We start from the raw sequence: 20255 nt of genomic DNA, 5'->3' as shown, positions 1-20255 counted from the left end.
GAAAAAATCAGTTTTAAGTAAACTATTTTTCTCAGTTAAACTTAATAACAGAGCATATTAACACCAATTATGTGAGCTATAAAAAATATAGAAGTGCCACAGCATCACAGCAAAAATTGGTCAACTGCATATTCAAATGTGCATTTTACATTTTTACTGATAAATTCTTTTTTATGAAAAAATACCTGAAAACAGACAAACTACAGCATTTTATCTATAGAAGTTTTTGTCCTAATATGAATAAATTTAAAAGAAATTCTATCCTACAGAGTAAAACAAGTTATTTTGTTGAAATTACAGATTCTTGCTGCCAACATAGTTAAGTAAATCTCATTTTTACTGTGCTTTATAAACATAGTAGATATCATTTTTTTTCAGTTAAATTTGGAATGCCATGCTTAAATCTAAAGTATATACTTTGTGTAAGTCTGTATCTGAAGGAAATGGCAACCCACATCAACATTCTTGCCTGGAGAATTCCATGGACAGAGGAGTCTGGTGGGCTATGGTCCATGGGGTTACAAAAAGTCAGACAAAATTGATCATCTAAGCGCACACACACGTATCTAAAGGAGTTCAGGACCAGGACATTAAATAATAGAAAAATTGATTGATTTTTCTCTAAATAGAGTTAAAGCCATTTTCCCACCACAATGTAAATCACAGGTTGCAAGAATCACCTGGAGAACTTTTTCTTTTATCCATTTTTGAGGTATAATTTATATGCAATAAACAATATCTATTTAAAGGGTATGGTTCAATAAGTTATGAGAAAATCAAAACCACAATGAGAAATCACCTCGCACCTGTCAGAACACCCATAATTAAAAAGAACACAAACAACAAAAGTCGGTGAGGATACAGAGGAAAGGGAACCCTCCTATACTGTTTGTAGGAATGTGAGGTGGTACAGTCACTGTGGAAAACAGTACAGAGGTTTTGCGGGGAAAAAAAAAAACACTAAAAATAGAACTACCATATAACCCAGCAATTTCACTCCTGGATACACACCCAAAAGGAAAAAAAAAAAAAAACATCATTCAAAAAGATATATGCACCTCAATGTCCACAATGACATTACTTACAATTGCCAAGATACGGAAACAAGCTCAATGTTCATCAACAGGTGAGTGAATAAAGATTATATACACACACAAGCACCTGAATACTACTCAGGGATAAAAAATTATGAAATTTTGCTATCTGCAACAACACAGATGGTTGACTTAGATGGCATTATGCTAAGTGAAATAAGTTAGAAAAAGTAAATACTGTATGATATCACTTATATGTGGAATCTAAAAAATTTAACAAACTAGTGAATATAATAAAAAAAAAAAAGTAGCAGCCTCATGGACATAGACAGCAAACTAATGTTTACTAGTGGGGACAGGCCATGTAGGAAAAAAAGTTATAAGAAATATATACTTGTGAAACCCTTACTACAAGTACTATGGAACATCTCCATCATCCCCTCTTCCTCAGCCCCAGGACACCACTGATCTCCTCTAGTTTGCATTTAAAAATTTTTTATATAAATGGAATTATAATTAAGTATTCTGCTTTCTTTACCAACATATAAATTCAGATTCCTTCCCATTGTTGAGTAGTATCCCACGGTATGGATATACCACGGTTTGTTTATCCATTCACCTATGGATGGATATTTGTATTGTTTCCAGGTTTTGATGACACTAAAATAGGGGCTATGAATATTTATGGGCACAGACTAATTCCTGACTCTTAGAAGGCTCCATTTTGCTTTTGTTCAGTTACTGTCCATCTCCTTTCATCACACTGATTTATTTTCTAATTCTTGAAATTTATATAAATGGATTACCAGGTTCTTGTGTTTCGAGCCTCTTTCACTCAGTAATAGGTTATGAAATTTACTCATGTTGTTGTGTTATGCGATATTTGGTTCATTCTTACTGGTATACATAGTTCATTGAATTAATATATTATAATTTATTTTCCATTATTTTGTTGGAGGAAATGTGAGTTGTTAACATTTTTTGCTTATCAAGAATATAAAGTTTCTAAGAACAACCTTGCACATGATTTTGATACACATATATATGCATTTATTTTGGATATCTATGTGGCAGTATATCGGTCTATTTTTGTCTATGCTTATGCCAATACTATACTCCCTTCCCTACCGTAGCTTTATAAATAGTCCTGATATGTCATAGTGTAAACCCTCCAGCTTCGTCTTTCCTCAGTATAACCTTGGCTACTCCAAGTCCTCTTCTTCTCCATATACGTTTTAGAGTCAGGTTGCCAATTTCCCCAAAATCCTGGGATTTTGCCTGGAACTACATGGATTCTACAGATAAAATTAGAAAGATTTGCTATTTAATCGCATTAAGTCTTCATATCCATGAACATGAGTATCTCATCATTTATTTAGGTTTTCTTCAATTTTTCAAGGAAACATCCTGTAGGTTTCATTGCAGAAGTCTTGCATTATTTTTTTTAAAACCGGGTTTGTTTCTAAATCTTTTATACGTTTTGGTGATATTATAAGTGGCACTAATTTTTTTCTTTTTCTGATTACCTTTTGTTGTTCAATAGAAACATTTGATTTAGGAATAGTGATCTTTACACAGAATTCTTGCTATATGTACTTATTAAACTGGATAGCTTATATACTATCTTGATTCTTCTATATACAGTCATTATATCTGCATGCAAATAAAGATAGCTTACTTCTTTAACATTCCTAATGTCCTTTTTTTTTTTTTTGCTACATTGTTATGGCTAGTACTTCCAATACAATATTGAACAAAGGTGGTGATAGTGGAATTCCTTGTCCTATTCCTGACATCTGGGAGAAAGTATTCAATATTTTATACTAGTAGTATTTTATTAAAAATCTATTTTTATAAAAAAAATGTTTCATTCTTAGTTTGATGAGAACTTTACCAAATGTATTTATTGACTCCATAGAGATAATTTAAAAGGTTTCATCTTTATTAGGTTAATGTGGTAAACCATATAGATATTTTGGTCTTCTTTTCTTCCTTACATTTTTGTCTTTTCCTATTTCATTAATTTTTGCTTTTATTTTTACTACTTCTTTCTTTCAAATTTGGGGGCTTCCATTTGCTTTTTCTGGTTTCTCACTGAGTTAGAAGCTTAGATACTTGATTTCTAACTATTCCCTTTATTTACTAAAACATGCATTCAAACATTCATAGCTTAAGATTAGTCTACTATTATTTACTCCAACAGGCATAGAGTCGAAATTCTTTCTACAGAGATTTGAATTTAGGTATTATTTTAATTCTAGAACTCCTATTCTAATATATTCCAACTCTCCATTTGAATTCTGCATCTTTTATTTTATTTATAATACTAATCATAGCTATTTTATACACATATAATTTTCATATACAAACTTTTGTGCATGTGCATATACATATCAAATATGTCTAGATTACTTGAGGATCTGTAATTTTTCATTTATTAGGGCCTATAGTTTTGGTATTCCTGGTAATTTTTCATTGAATAGCAAACATTGTGTATTTTAGAAATGTAGACTCTTATTGATGCTGTCATCTTGCAACAAATATTTACACTATTCTGGCAGAAAGATAACTTCTACTCTACCGGCAGTTCAGATGTGTTGAGGGTTTACTTCCTGCTTTTGGATGACTGCTCTATTTCTCATTTGTTTCCATTGCTAGAATTTCAACTGAACATCTGACATATTTACCAGGGGCCTTCCTCCTTGGTAGGCCCTGAACTCTAATTTTTTTGTCTTTCAAGCCAAGCTTCCTCCATCTCCACACCCAACACTATGCAATATAGCAGTTAGGATAAAATAAATAGAAGGAAAACACAAAAGATAAATAAAAAGCTCACTGAAATGGTTTTTCTTATTTCTGTTAACTTGATCCCACAAGTCTTGGCAGTCCTAGTTAAACAGTACTGTCTTGATACAACCATATTATTAAGAAATTTTATCCAGCTTTTTATTTTTTCTCAGCAGGAGGATTTTTTGACATGCATCACAGCTGGAGTCAGGAATCCCTTGCAATTATTTCATTACACGTTTGATGCCTGATTTCACTGCAAGCTTCCAAGCTCCCTAAGGTTAGGGGCTGTGTCTTTTTTACCCAATATTCTTTCTAAAACACCAATCATAGCATTTGGCATGCATCTGTGCTAAGTCACTTCTGTCCTGTCCGACTCTTTACAATCCCATGGACTGTAGCCCTCCAGGCTCCTCTGTCCATGAGACTTTCCAGGCAAGAATACTCGAGTGGGTTGCCATTTCCTTCTCCAGGGGATCTTCACAGCCCAGGGATTGAACCCGGGTCTCCTGCATTGCTGGCAGATTCTTTACCATCTGAGCCACTGGGAAAATGGTAAAGATTCACAGTACATCCAATAATGATCAAGCTCCTCCATTTAAAGGTGTAGGTAGAAAGCAGAGTCAAAAGTTTGAAAATAAATTTGCAGAAAACAGAAGCGGAAGTCTAGTGAGAAATATTTAGTTTATTTATATGTTTAAAAGGGTATAATGACAACATTATTATTTAGGGGCACACAGTTGAGGATTAGAAATAGCCCTTCTTTTGAAAATTATTGATAATCTTGAAGGAAGCATTTACAAGAAAGCAGTGGGCAAAAAAAATACAAGTGACAGATTAAGGAGCGATTTGTTAAAGTGAAAGTCTCTCAGTCGTGTCCAACTCTCGTGACCCCATGGACTATACAATCTATGGAATTCTTCAGTTCAGAATACTGGAGTAGGTAGTCGTTCCTTTCTTCAGGGGATCTTCCCAACCCAGGGATCGAACTCAGGTCTCTCGCATTGCAGGTATATTCTTTACCAGTTGAGCCACCAGGGAAGCCCAAGGAATGATTGATAGGTGAGAAAACTGACACATTGAAAGTGTCTTCTTTTTTAAGGAACATGATAATGAGGAAAATACAAGAAATAGACTTCGATTTATAAGCATATGTTAAAATGTAAAGTAATCATTCACAATTCAGTTATGAGAGATAAAACATCTAAGTCTCTAGACAGGGAAGGCAACTTAAAAATCGAACTTCATAGACTGAATAACATGAAGTGAAAAATCAGAGAGTAGACAGAGGTTATAAGAAGAATATCATCAAGATTTATGTGGTTTAAGCACATAAAGTACATGCATGAGTATAACAGCACATACTTCAAAATCCTGAATTCCAAAACACCAGCCATTAAATGCATATATAATAATGACTATTATGATATTGTGTGCTAATCCTTTATGGTGATTTCTGCATTGAAATCTTATAATAACCCACTTTAGAGATGAAGAAACTGAGCTGGAGAGTAGAGAAATGACTAGGCAGAGTTAAACACCAGGGTGTAGAGAAGCCAAATTTTAAATCTGGGGAATCTGACTCCAGAACCTGCACTCTACCCCTGCCACTGCTGCATTCCTTCTGAACAAGAATGTCAATGTTAATACCACCACTGCCCTTGAAATAGAATTCAATCAATTTGATGCTGTTAATCCATCCATAGCATGGATCACTGTTGTTTATAAGGCACTACCAAGATTAAAAGTGCTTTTTATTGTACTATATGTGTTTATTATGATTGCCATCCTAACCCTATCACAATAAGCCCTAATGATATGTATAGGTAAAAGTGTCAAAATATTCATTAACCTCAAAATTTAATAAAACTAAGGAGATCCTGTGTCTAAGACATATGTAACATCCCATTTCTAATGATATCATGTGACAGATACAGTGGGTGAGAAAATGACTCTAGCTGTAATAACAGAGAAGTAACATCACCAGCAATTAAGGATCATTAATAAGAATCTCTTTTTTCCTCTACTACTATATAGTTTAAAAAATATTTTCTTAAACATCTTGGGCCAATAGAGACTAGACAAATTGAGTTATCACTTTAAGCTGTCAGTACTTCCAAAAAGGTAGCTCTTAACATTATGTGATGTGTTCTAATGTACTGCAAATCTCATCATTAAGTAATTCTTATAGCTAAGCAACCTTTCTTATAGACTTTTCATTTTCTATCCAACTCATTTAGCTAATTCTTGATTCAACATTATTGGACATTTGGTTTGGGTCCTATGACGTGCAAGGCACAAATGTTATAACTGAAGAAAATGGTCATAATTTCAGTCTATTTGGGATATAGATAAGTGAACAAGAAATTGTAAAGGTGTATGATGAATGTTAAAATGAAGACTCTTGGTTTCTGTGATCATACATTGGAGAGGTTCTTAATCTAGCTTTGGCATGGGATTAGGGGAAACTTTGGGGAAACAATTTAAGGAATAGCTCAGTTGACATTTTAATGATCAGTAGGAATTAATCATACCAAACATCCTCTTCCAAAAACACAAGAGAAGACTCTACACATGGATGTCACCAGATGGTGAATACCAAAATCAGACTGATTATATTCTTTGCAGGAAAAGAAGGAGAAGCTCTATACAGTCAGGAAAAACAAGACCAGGAGCTGACTGTGGCTCAGACTGTGAAATCCTTATTGCAAATTTGAGACTTAAATTTAAGAAAGAAAGAAAATCCACTAGGTCATTCAGGTATGACCTAAATATCCCTTATGATTATACAGAGGAAGTGACAAATATATTCAAGGGATTAAATCTGATAGAGTGCCTGAAGAACTATGGATGGAGGTTCATAACATTGTACAGGAGAAGGTGATCAAAACCATCCCCAAGAAAAGGAAATACAAAGAGTAAAAATGTGATCTGAGGAGGCCTTACAACTGGCTGAGAAAAGACAAAGGACAAAAAACTAGCTGCTAAAGGTAAAGGAGAAAAAGAAAGATATATCCATCTGATGCAGAGTTCCAAAGAATAGCAAGGATAGATAAGAAAGCCTTCCTAAGTGAGCAATGCAAGGAAATGGAGGAAAACAATAGAATGGGAAAGAATAGAGATCTCTTCAAGAAAATTAAAGATACCAAAGGAATATTTCATGCAAAAATGGGCACCATAAAAGACAGAAATGGTATGGACCTAACAGAAGCAGAAGATATTAAGAAGAGATGGTAAGAATACAGAGAAGATTTATTTAAAAAATGATCTTAATAACCTGGATAACCAAGAAGGTATGATCACTCATCTAGAATCAGACATCCTGGAAAGTGAAGTCAAGTGGGCCTTGGGAAATATTACTACAAACAAAGCTAATGGAGTTGATGGAATTCCAGCTGAGCTAACTCAATTCCTAAAAGATGATGCTGTGAAAGTGATGCACTCAATATGCCAGCAAATTTGGAAAACTCAGCAGTGGCCACAGGAAATGGTCAGTTTTCAGCGCAATTCCAAAGAAAGGCAATGCCAAAGAATGCTCAAACTACTGCACGACTGCACTCATCTCACACGCTAGCAAAGTAATACTCAAAATTCTCCAAGCTAGGCTTCAACAGTATGAGAACTGAGAGCTTCCAGATGTTCAAGCTGGGATTTAGGAAAGGCAGAGGAATAAGATATCAAATTGCCAATGTTGGATCATAGAAAAAGAAAGATAATTCCAGAAAAACATCTACTTCTGTTTCACTGACTATGCTAAAACCTTTGACTTTAGGATCACAACAAAGTGTGTGGATCACAACAAACTGTGGGAAATTCTTCAAGAGATGGGAATACCAGACCACCTGACCTGTCTCCTGAGAAACCTGTATGCAGGTCAAGAAGCAACAGTTAGAAGCAGATATGGAACAACAGACTGGACCAAAATTGGAAAAGGAGTATGTCAAGGCTGTATATTGTCACCCTGCTTATTTAACTTATATGCAGAGCACATCATGTGAAACGCAGGGCTGGATGAAGCACGAGCTGGAATCAAGATTGCTGGCAGAAATACAAATAACTTCAGATATGCAGATGATACCAACCTTATGGCATAAAGTGAAGAGGTACTAAAGAGCCTCTGGATGAAGGTGAAAGAGGAGAGTGAAAAAGCTGGCTCAAAATTCATCATCTGGAAAACTAGATCATGGCATCCAGTCCCATCACATGGCAAATAGATGGGGAGACAATGGAAACAATGACAGACTTTATTTTCTTGGGTTTCAAAATCACTGTGGACAGTGGCTGCAGCCATGAAATTAAAAGAATCTGGCTCCTTGGAAGAAAAGCTATGACCAACCTAGACAGCATATTAAAAATCAGAAACGTGACTTTGCCAGCAAAGGCTGTATAGTCAAAGCTGTTTTTTCCAGTAGTCATGTATGGATGTGAGAGTTGGATCATAAAGAAAATTGTGCACCAAATAATTGGTGTTTACGAACTGTGGTGTTGGAGAAGACTCTTGAGAGTTCCTTGGACTGAAAGGAGATCAAAACAGTCAATCCTAAGGGAAATCAATGCTGAGTATTCATTGGAAGGACTGATGCTGAAGTTGAAGTTCCAGTACTTTGGCCACCAGATGCCAACAGCTGACTCACTGGAAAAGACACTGATGCTGGGAAAGATTGAAGGCAGGAGGAGAAGGGGATGACAGAGGATAAGATGGTTGGATGGCATCACTAACTCAAAGGACTTGAGTTTGAGTAAATTCAGGTAGATTGTGAAAGAGAGGGAAGGCAGGCATGCTGCAGTCCATGGAGTTGCAAAGAACTGGGCATGACTGAGTGACTGAACGACAACAAAGGTATTAATCGGGTAATAAGAAAAAGAAGTGCTTGCTACTAAAGGAAGGCATTTCAAGCAAAAGGTATCAATATCTTCAAAGACCTAGGCCCCCAAGAGAGTGTGGTATATTCAAGTAGCTGAGACTGAAAGATAGACACAGACCTGGAGAGTAAGCTAGGAAGTATACGAAGAGGTGAAGCTGAATGGTAAGAAAGTAAGCAGAAGAGAGTTCATGGGGCATCTTATTAAGAAACTTATAAAAGGTTTTAAGCAAGAGGATGATAAGCAAGCTGATTAATTTGAATAAACAGTCTGTAAAGGAGTCAAAGTTTTGGCTTAGAAACCCACAACATAGACCTGGATGAGGAAGTAGCTATAGGACTAGTGGATATTTCCAAGAAATATATCAGAGTTATAATGGCTGGTGGAGGACCAATTAACAGACCATAAGGAAGGGAGTGAGAAGCACTGTTCAAAGACACTTCCCAGGTGTCTGTGTCAGATACCCAGTTATATTCACTTTGGTAAACAAAGTGGTAAACCTAGAATAAGGAACAGGCTGGGGGAGGGCTGGGTATGAAGAGACTGAGAAGCCAAGAAAGAGGCATCTACATTTGTTTTCCATTTTCTGCCCCGTTTAATGGGAGAAGCATTAAATTATTGATCTTTTTAAGCTTTCCACAAGTCCTATCTTTCATTTATCACATTCTCCTATGACCCGTTTTATTTGTGAGGATGACATGGCCACCACTGCCAGGATGACTTATCACCCAAATGACTAAGCAGGTATATCTTCTCCCTTTTCCTCCTCCTGCCTTTCTTGTGAGGTTGCACTTAAAGCCAAAGAGACTCCAAAGTGAGACTGTGCCTTAGTCCAGAGAATGTTCAGAACTGAGTTTCCTTTCTTGAATCTCAAAACAAATACCTGAGGGATATGTTTGTGAGCTTCCTTCAAAGTCTTCTTCATAATATCACTCGATATTTCTGTACTGCAGTGAAACTCTTCATGCATGTTCTCGTAAACATTTCTTCAGACCACTAAAATTTAGCTTTTGAAAGATACAGAATTTTGACAATGATATTACTGGAATTCTTTCTATCTGATTGGAAATGAAGTCGATCTTTTTCTTCCCCCAAATATTTTAACCTACAACTATGTATATGTATTTTTTTCCAAAAACTTTAAATTGCAGTATAGTGGATTTACAGAGTTACTTTTTCTGCTGTACAGCAAAGTGATTCAGATAAACATATAGACACATTCTTTTTGATATTCTTTTCCATTATGTTTTGTCACAGAATATTGAATATAGTCCCCTATACTATATAATAGGACCTTTTGTTTATCCATCCTTCATACAATAGTTTGCATTTGCTATCCCCAAACTTCTGATCCCTCAATCCCCACTCCCTTGGCAACCAAACATCTGTTCCCTATGTCTATGAGTCTGTTTCTGCTTTGTAGATAAATTTTCATTTGTGTCATATTTTAGATTTCACATAGAAGTGATCTCATATAGTATTTGTCTTTCTCTTTCTGACTTAGGAAGTTAATCAGTATTTTATGAATGTTACATTTATCCTAACTGATATAAAATAGTTTTAACTACAGATCTTTAAATATGTTTAATTTATTCTGAGAAAACACATACAAAATTATTCATTTTATTAAATCAAAAGCAATCACCTTTATAGACACTAGTTTTGCTATCACTGCTAACCATTATGATTCTTTTTCCACTGTAAGTTCCTTTCCACCCATTTAAATTGGATGAAAAGAGAACTAAAATTATTCTCTTATTGATGCTAAATGTTAGATAGAAATATTTTTTCTTTCACAATGAAGCCTTAAAGTGGATTCCAAAATGGCCAACATATTAAACAAAAAGACACTGGACAATTTAAGTACTATAGGTAAATTTGAGACTGCTAGGCAACCTATGGCAGAAAGTGAAAAGGAACTAAAAAGCCTCTTGATGAAGGTGAAAGAGGAGAGAGAAGTTGGCTTAAAACTCAACATTCAGAAAACAAAGATCATGGCATCTGGTCCCATCACTTCATGGGAAATAGATAGGGAAACAGTGGAAACAGTGTCAGACTTTATTTTTGGGGGCTCCAAAATCACTGCAGATGGTGACTGCAGCCATGAAATTAAAAGACGCTTACTCCTTGGAAGGAAAGTTATGACCAACATAGATAGCATATTCAAAAGCAGAGACATTACTTTGCCAACAAAGGTCCGTCTAGTCAAGGCTATGGTTTTTCCAGTGGACATGTATGGATGTGAGAGTTGGACTGTGAAGAAAGCTGAGCACTGAAGAATTGATTCTTTTGAACTGTGGTGTTGGAGAAGACTCTTGAGATTCCCTTGGACTGCAAGGAGATCCAACCAGTCCATCCTAAAGGAAATCAGTCCTGGGTGTCCTTTGGAAGGAACGACGCTAAAGCTGAAACTCCAATACTTTGGCCACCTCATGCCAAGAGTTGACTCATTGGAAAAGACTCTGATGCTGGGAGGGATTGGGGGCAGGAGGAGAAGGGGACGACAGAGGATGAGATGGCTGGATGGCATCACCAATTCGATGGACGTGAGTCTGAGTGAACTCTGGGAGTTGGTGATGGACAGGGAGGCCTGGCGTGCTGTGATTCATGGGGTCGCAGAGTTGGACACAACTGAGCAACTGAACTGAACTGAACTGAGGCAACCTGGGAATGGGGTGGGAAGTGTGTGTTTGAGAATGAGGAATGAGTGTGTGAGAACACATGTACAGTAGTATATCAGGCAACAATACATCTTGATTTGGTAATATAAGAGATGGGGAAACCAGATGCTTTATGCTGGTTAAAAGAGCATTAGCAGCTAACAAAAATAGTTTACTGCAAGGAAAAGATTATTCTATTATACTGACATGGTCCATGTTGGGTTGGATTTCTGGCCACCGAAGACTGTTGAGCAGAAAGGATGCTATTTCAATATATTTGAAATTATCAAGCATTACTGTCTACTTTGTTGTGCTGGTTTTTCACTCTTACTTCTTCTATCTGAGCTCCTTTCCACTTATCTTTAGGCTTCCTAGCATTAGGGCCATAGAAGGCAATGGCACCCCACTCCAGTACTCTTGCCTGGAAAACCCCATGGATGGAGGGGCCTGGTGGGCTGCCTGGTGGGGTCGCTAGGAGTCAGACATGACTGAGCGACTTCACTTTATTTTTTCACTTTCATGCATTGGAGAAGGAAATGGCAACCCACTCCAGTGTTCTTGCCTGGAGAATCCCAGGGACGGGGGAGCCTGGTGGGCTGCCGTCTATGGGGTCACACAGAGTCGGACACGAGTGAAGCAACTTAACAGCAGCAGCAGCATTAGGGCAGAAGAAAGAAAAATGCTTCATTAATTATGAAATTATGTATTAATCTTTTTTAGAACCAAGGAGAGGCAAACTTTACACCAGGAATAGGCAAACTACCAGCCTGCTGCCCATTTTTGTAAAGAAAATCTTTTTGGAACATGGCTACCCTTCTTTGTTCACATACTGTTGATGCCTGCTTTCATGCCACCATGACAGAACTGAGACGCTGTGACAGAGATCTCGTGGCCCATACGGTCAAAACCACTGTCTGGACCTTTAGAGGAGAATTTCATAACCCTCTGGTCTAGACTTATTTGAGAGAAGTTTACAGAAAAGGAAGGGTTCTTCATGCAAAGGCAAGTTTGCAATTTCATTCATTTTGACCATCTCAGCAAAATCAAACCCCCCAAAAAGGTATACAAATTTTGATGAGAGGAAAACGTCCTGGTGAAATGATTGTTTCATGAAACCTGAGATAAAATTCTGAAGTGAAACAATTTACTTGCAGACCAACCTACTGTTAACTTTCCAAACACAAAGCAACATTACAGAAATGTGCTTCAAAATTAGTCACCTTAAAAATGCAAGGTTAAAACAAATGTAGTCCTCTGAAGCCAGCCTTTATGATGAATACAGAGAAAACAGTCTTCTCCCATCCTTCAATATTATCTGAAAGCATTTCTAAGGGCTTACCTCTCTACCAAAGGTAATAAAAACGAAACAATCTTAAATAGTCACCTCTATCTCTAGTTATCATGGGTTAGTTTGACTTCTTTTATTCTAAGAATATGCATCTCATCCTTTTCCCTCTCAGTCAATAAAGATGAGCTCAACAGTCACATCTCTTCTGATTCACATCAGAAACACCCATGGACTCTCATTATTGCTTGAGCTCCATTTCTTTACTTTGCCCTCAAGTTCTACATTCTTACTCTCGCCTTTATTTTTTTATATCATTATTGCCTGCTTGTTAAACTGGTAGGCCACATAGTTGATGCATATATTTGCTTTTCAACAAATGATTTGGTTGAAATCTAACGTCAAAGTTTAAATAAATTTGTGGTTTAAATATGCTTTGAAAAGACTTGGCATTTTATTTAGTGTTTTCTTTCTTTTTTTTTTTAGAACTTTCTGGCAAAACTACTTGCTCCTAGACAGACAAAAACAAATAGTGGGACACCAAGGGTACTGAAGGTCAGAATTAATATGCTTTTGCTAATTAGTGTATCTGAAGAAGTTTGCCCTACTTATACCTTCACTGTAACTGCTTGGAATCGGCTTTCCTTTAATGCGGTGTTTTAGTGTCTCAGTTCACTAAAAATAATACAAGAATAATAAAACATAAATATCATATAGCAAAAATATAAAATATATGCTTTTAAAAGATATTGATTTGGGGGTTGCATTTCTCTCTTTATGAGTCAGTAATTAAGTGTATTTCTGGATCCCAAAGCATTTAGTTCAGCCATTTTAGGGAAGGCAAATACTAAGAGACAAAACTGTAAGACAATCATTTGGTGTCCTTGAACGGCATTATTATGAAGAAAGTGTACAGAGTTCTCATCTGCAAGATATTCAACATCAGTAATCACATTTTTCATGAAGACAAATAAAAGGGAATTACATCCAGGTGCACATGTGTGCTCATCTCCCCAGTGGGTTGCTACAAAGATCTCCCCAAAGGCAGTTCCTGATTTCTGGGCAGGGTCACCAGTAAAGGCAGTTTAAAAGGCTGGTGTGATTGGCATCTGGATACTACAGTAGTCAAACCTTCCCCCAAATGATCATGGACCTGTTTTCACTAATAGGAAAAAAAAGTGACAAGGAGAGAAAGGGTCACCTTTGGAATGCCAATCTGAGCAGTATTGTAGTTTGCTATTTGTACCAGGTTCCGTTTGGATTACTAGTGAAATTCTTTTTGTAAGTGGATTTACTCTGCAATCCTGAAAATAAGCAAAAAAATTTTTTTTCTCCAGAATTGCTCTGTTACTGTTTTGCAAAGACAAAGTACTATGAACTCCATGCAATCAGGGGAATAATTCATTATGAGTGTGCACACTATTTTCCAGTTCTAAAATCATGATCATGAAATTATGTGGAACTTAGGTCTTCTTTAAACCCTCTGATATAACCCAAGATTTGAATATCCATTTTATATTGAGCAATTTTCCCCATATCACTCAAGTTATTCCTAGAATTTGCCCCATAAATTCTTCGGATTAGTAGAGAAAAAGAACAAAAATATGTTAATCCTAAATTGTGAATGTGGTAGTTTGAGCATTCTTTGGGATTGGAACGAAAACTAACCTTTTCCAGTCCTGAGGCCATTGCTGAGTTTTCCAAATTTGCTGGCATCTTGAGTGCATCACTTTAAAAGCATCATCTTTTTAGGATTTGAAATAGCTCAGCTGGAATTCTATCACCTCCACTAGCTTTATTCGCATCCTAAGGCCCACTTGCCTTCACACTCAACTGGACTGAATCATAGAAAAAGCAAGGGAATTCCAGAAAAACATCTACTTCTGCTTCATTGTGCTAAAACCTTTAACTGTATGGATCACAAAAAACTGTGGAAAATACTTAAAGAGAGGGGAATACCAGGCCACCTTACCTGTCTCCTGAGAAACCTATACGCAGGTCAAAAAGCAACAGTTAGAACCAGACATGGAACAACGAACTGGTTCAAATTTGGGAAAGGAGTATGTCAAGGCTGTATACTGTCACCCTGCTTATTTAACTTACATGCAGAGTAAATCATGCAAAATGCTGGACTGGATGAAACACAAGCTGGACTCAAGATTACCAGGAGAAATATCAATAACTTGAGATATGTAGATGACATCATGGTGACGGCAGACAGCAAAGAGGAACTAAAGAGCCTTTTGATGAAGATGAAAGAGGAGAGTGAAAAAGCTGGCTTAAAACTCAACATACAAAACACTAAGATCATGGCATCTGGTCCCATCACTTCATGGCAAATAGATGGTGAAACACAACAGAAACAATGACAGACTTTATTTTCTTGGGCTCCAAAATCACTGCGGATGGTGACTGCAGCCATGGACTCAAAAGAAGCTTTCTCCTTGGAAGAAAAGATATGACAAACCCAGACAGCATATTACAAAACAGAGAGATCATTTTGCCAACAAATGTTCATCTAGTCAAAGATATGGTTTTTCCAGTAGCCATGTACAGATGTGAGAGTTGAATCATAAAGAAGACTGAGTGCTGAAGAACTGATGTATTCCAACTGTGGTGCAGGACAAACCTCTTAAGAACCCCTTATACTGCAAGGAGATCAAACCAGTTAATCCTAAAGGAAATCAATGCTGAGTATTCATTAGAAGGACTAATGTTGAAGCTGACACTCCAATACTTTGGCTTCCTGATGCAGAGCCAACTCACTGGAAAAGCCCCTGATGCTGAGAAAGATTGAGGGCAGGAAGAGAAGGGCATGACAGAGGAAGAGATGACTAGATGGCATCTTCAACTCAATGCACACGAGTTTGAGCAAACTCTGGGAGACAGTGAAGGACAGGGAAGCCTAGAATGCTGCAGTCGATGGGGTCACAAAGAATAGGACACGATTGAGAGACTAAACAACAACAACAAATTGTGAATATATTATATGAAAGAATGACAACAAAACAGTTAAATCTAAGTGTTTTTAATCTTACAGCTGCCTCAGTAATAAATTCTATTTTGAATTTTTGAGGCTACTTAAATTTCCTATGCTTATCGATTTGGAATTTTAGAAGTTAAAGGAACTGACCATTCAGTACAAGTCTCAGGTTAACAGATGAGCATGACTAGACCCACATCAATGTAGTTTATCTAATGTCTCAACACTAGGTAGATTAATTTAACTGTTTTCAGTAACACATTAAATATCACATTTTAATATAGAAATTGCATATTATTCATGCCCCAGATATGACATTTAGGCAAACATATGTGCAGCAGCAGATGAACTAACAGAATAATGATTTTACAAATTGCAGAAGATTTTATAAAATCTGTCTCATAGTAGGTATTAATAAATATTTGTTAAATGAGTACTAGGTGATAGCTAATATTGAATGACTATAAACTTATCTATGTGTGCAAAGTTTATTGGATGAGCTATCCCATTTAATCCTAACCTACTTGCTTGATATCAGTATTGTAAGTAGTATTCAATTTTAATAAAAGGAAAAAGAGGCACACAGATGATTAAGTGGTTTGTCTAATTATATTTAACTAATAAATAATGGGGCTTAGATTTGCAACATATCTGTTAGTCTGCTCCCAATCCCTTATTCTTAATTGTAAAGAAATGGGGGGGGGGTGTATTTATACTATGATGCAAATGACTGATAATACACCCTTCCTAAAAATTAGACTTTTGAAACAATATTTGTATCAGAAAAGAAAAGGACTAATGACAGATTGTAAAAAAGATTAATCTGGTTCATTTTTCAACCCCAAAGTAGACTTTGACAGAGTTCATTTACATTACTAAGCTTAATAATTTCTATATTGAGCAACATAAACATATATTCAAATATATGAATCAATATTTGAATTGTTTTCATTCTACCATTTGAGGTAAAAATATTTAAAGCAAATATATGGAAGAGGAGGGAGTTATATGAAAGATTCATTTCTTGAACTATAGTAATAAGATAAATTTATACTGAGACTTTCAACATATTGCTATGACCATGAAATATGTTGCGAGTATATTTACAAATCCTGTTATTGATGGGTGAAATCTCACATTTTTCTTGTATAAAATATGTATAAAAATACACATCATTGTCTATTTGTATTTGAGTTATTTCATATCTCCATTCATATTTCAGGAATCATTTTTAGTTTGAGATTTTGAACTGAATCGAAATAAAAGACATCTGAGTTCTTCTAATAATTATTCACTTTTTAAATATAATTCATCATCTTAGAGATGTCCAGGATTTGCTTATTAAATTTTCCTCAGAATATAGAAATTGCATGAAATTTATAGGATCATGAGTTGAAAGCACTGTTTGGCACAGAGCACTTCAGCGCATTTAAAATAATTTTTTCAGTGTTAGAAAAATCTAGTTTTAGGAACCCTCTAGAATTAATTGATATAGAAAAAATAATCTCACTCCCAGAAATCTTTGGGGATACAAGTAAATATATAATGCCAATACTACTATATGTTTTTGTTACTTGAAAGGGCTTCCCAGGTGGTGCTGGTGGTAAAGAATCTGCCTGCCAATGCAGGAGACACATATTCTATCCCTGGGTCAGGAAAATCCCCTGGAGTAAGAAATGGCAACCTCCTCCAGTGTTCCTGCCTGGAGAATTCCATGGACAGAAAAGCCTGGCGAGCTACAGTCCGTGGGGTCGCTAAGAGTCAGACATGACTGAAGCAACTTAGCATGCACATTACATGAAAAGCCAAAAACCAAAAGACAAATCCAAAAAGTTTAGCAGTGTTGGGTAAAACCTACTTCGCCTTTCACCCTCATTTGCTACTTTCAGATACTTGTTCTGTTCTGTCTCTAAAGAACTATCTATAGGTGCTCACGCCCCCTCTGGCAAAGTACCAGCTTTTGAACCAGAAGACTCCAAATTCACATTTCAGTTCAGCAGCTGTGGCAATTTGGGGGACCCAGTTACTGGAGCCTCATTTCCTCATAATCCAGGAAAGCGGAAATATCTTCCATGGTTGTAGAGGGAATGAATGACAGAATGTACAAGGAAAATAAATGTGTGATGCTAACTATTCCTTTCTACATAAGAAGATACAAATTAAAAGAAAGCCATTAAGTTACTTTTGTAAACTTATCTTGGCTCATTGGTTGGGTAAATTTAGTTAAACCATGACCCAACTCAATAAAAGTATCCAACCAAACCTGCCAGGTAAGCCAAAGTGTCAAACCAATAAATAACTTGATGGAGACCAGGTTACTTTCAAAGTTAACATAGCCTTCAAAGCAAGCCACGCGGCTCATACAAAGGAGCACGTGAGGCCCCAAAACGTGCCTAAATGCAGGAGAACTACTTACTCTCCAGGAATCACCAAAGCTCCCGGGAGTCGTTCAAGCCAAAACTGTGATCTCCCTGCCTTGTCCTTCAGATGATGTGGACTCCAAACACATTTTCTGTGCAGCTGGAGGCTTTGTTACAGACAGAAGGATCCTGCTTCGTGAGGCCCGTGTTTATGGCCTAACTTTTTTAAAGAGGAATTTGGAAAACTTCCCAGACGCTGCATCTGCCCCTAGCCCGTGCACCTCGGAGTCTAAGACCGGCAAGGGAGGCCGCGCAGACGACTAAATTTATTAACGGTGGATGGGCCACTCTGTCTTTCACAGAAACAGCAGTAGGTGATCCCATCGAAAATCTGTCTGCTGGCTAGCTAGCAAATCCAAGCTGACATGCCTGCCGCAGCGCTACCCAGATGAATGGCAAGAAGGCTGATTCCTCGAAGAAACACACCACAAGCCAAAGGCCGGACCAGGAAGGCAGTTCCAGCTCCATCGGAGAGAAAGTCTTTTACTTTCTACCCACAGGTTCTTTTCTAGATACCTATGTTTTCTTTTCATTCCTTTCTTTGACTTTTATGAATAGTAAGCAGAAGTTGAGTGTTGTCAGGGAGCTCGGTGATTGAATTTCTAATACTCACGGAGGAGCTGGATGTACTAGGCCAGTGGTTACTCTTAATATATTAATCTTAATATATCACAGCTAGAGCATAATCACGATTCATTGCAAACACACATCAGCAGCCAGCCTCATGTAAAAGCAAACTATTTACAACTTTAAGTAAAAATAAAATGACAGCCCACCTACGTTTCAGAGCTCAAGTTCCATTTCATTGTCCTCAACATATGCAATATTTGAAAGTCTAGCTATTGCTCCAAAATTAGGTTCTCAGGAGTTAAATTAATATCATTCTGAATTTATAGAATCATATATATTATACACTTTTCAAATTCTTTAAATAATGGTAAACTGTGTATTATGAATAGTTACTATTTTCTATACCTACAGTCAAACAGTGCTTCTAAAAACTGTAATTCATAAAGCGAAAGACTTCCAGACGATAATATCTGTAAAATCAGGAACTGAGCAAGACACACGAGGTTAGCTCACACAGTGAGGGTTGGATCTGGTGTTAGATGAATTGGGAGATTGGGATTGACATATACACACTATGATACTATGTGTAAAATGGATAACTAATGAGAACCTACTGTATAGCTCAGGGAACTTTACTCAGTTGTCTGTAGTGACCTAAATTGTATGGCAGTCCAAAAAAGAGGGGATATATATATATACATGTATAGCTGATTCATTTTTCTGTACAGCAGAAACAAAGCATTGTAAAGTAACTATACTAGAATAAAAATTAATTGACAAAAGAAAATAGAAAAAAAAACAAGAAAATGTTTATATTTTACTGGGGGTTTTTGCACTGATTTTTATTTGAAAAATATTGTATTAAAATATTATTTACATGGACAACTGAGTTTTTGGTGCCTTAAATAGTGTGCTTCACTGGCCTTACTCTACTTCTGACCCACAGAAGGTAGGCTTTCCCTGAAATTACTTTTTCCCATAATGTTCTCAATTGAACATAGGGTATGAACAGTTGTTACCTTTTTTAAAAAAGTTACATCAAATACGTACTAGGAATAGTTAGTTAAACAAAGTTAAATAGATTTCTTACACTTCTTTTCAGAGACTGTAATAACTCCATGTGTACTACGCATCTCCAATAGCATGGGGCATTTCTCAAACTCATTTGCCACAGAACTCTTTTCCACAAAGGAAGAGACCACTCTGAGGAACACATTCTGGTAAATAGCATCCAAGAATCATGTCCAGCACATACTTTGATCCAATAAGGCTGCCTTCCCACATCATTTTCTTTCTTTTCTTTCCTCCACTTACACCTCTTTTTTCCGCCCCCCCAGAATACTAAAAAGAAAAGTATGTCGACACAATCAAGCTAAAGCATAAAAAGACTACATTAGCATCTCTATAAACAGGCATAGTAAAAACTCATTGTAAAGGAATATTAGAATAATAGAAAACACTTTGGGGGCTTAAGTGCCTCATAAGGAAAGTGACATCAAGCACGCTTACCCGTGAAGTCTGTATTGACTGGGTGAGTGGAGCTGGGGAACTTATAATATCCATGTCCTGTGAAGCGAGTCCCTTTCATCACCATGGCCCTCGGAGCCGGTAGGGATGGCTCTCTCCTTTCCAGTTGATACACAGGAGAAGGTC

General features: G+C 36.7%; 1 protein-coding gene across 1 annotated transcript in view; it reads right to left on the bottom strand.

Moving 5' to 3' along the window:
• The window catches only part of USH2A (Usher syndrome 2A (autosomal recessive, mild)), a 939168-nt gene that overhangs the window by 647660 nt on the left and 271253 nt on the right, over positions 1-20255 (bottom strand). Inside the window, exon 21 of the mRNA XM_010853294.1 lies at positions 20112-20255. Coding sequence (XP_010851596.1) covers positions 20112-20255 — 144 coding nt within the window. The remainder of the gene's footprint in view (positions 1-20111) is intronic.

The sequence above is a fragment of the Bison bison genome, unplaced genomic scaffold (genome assembly GCF_000754665.1).
Source record: "Bison bison bison isolate TAMUID 2011002044 unplaced genomic scaffold, Bison_UMD1.0 scf7180017864325, whole genome shotgun sequence".
NCBI classification, from domain to species: domain Eukaryota; kingdom Metazoa; phylum Chordata; class Mammalia; order Artiodactyla; family Bovidae; genus Bison; species Bison bison.
The sequence above is the reverse complement of the archived record's forward strand: the minus strand, read 5'-3'. Positions and strand labels throughout refer to the sequence as shown.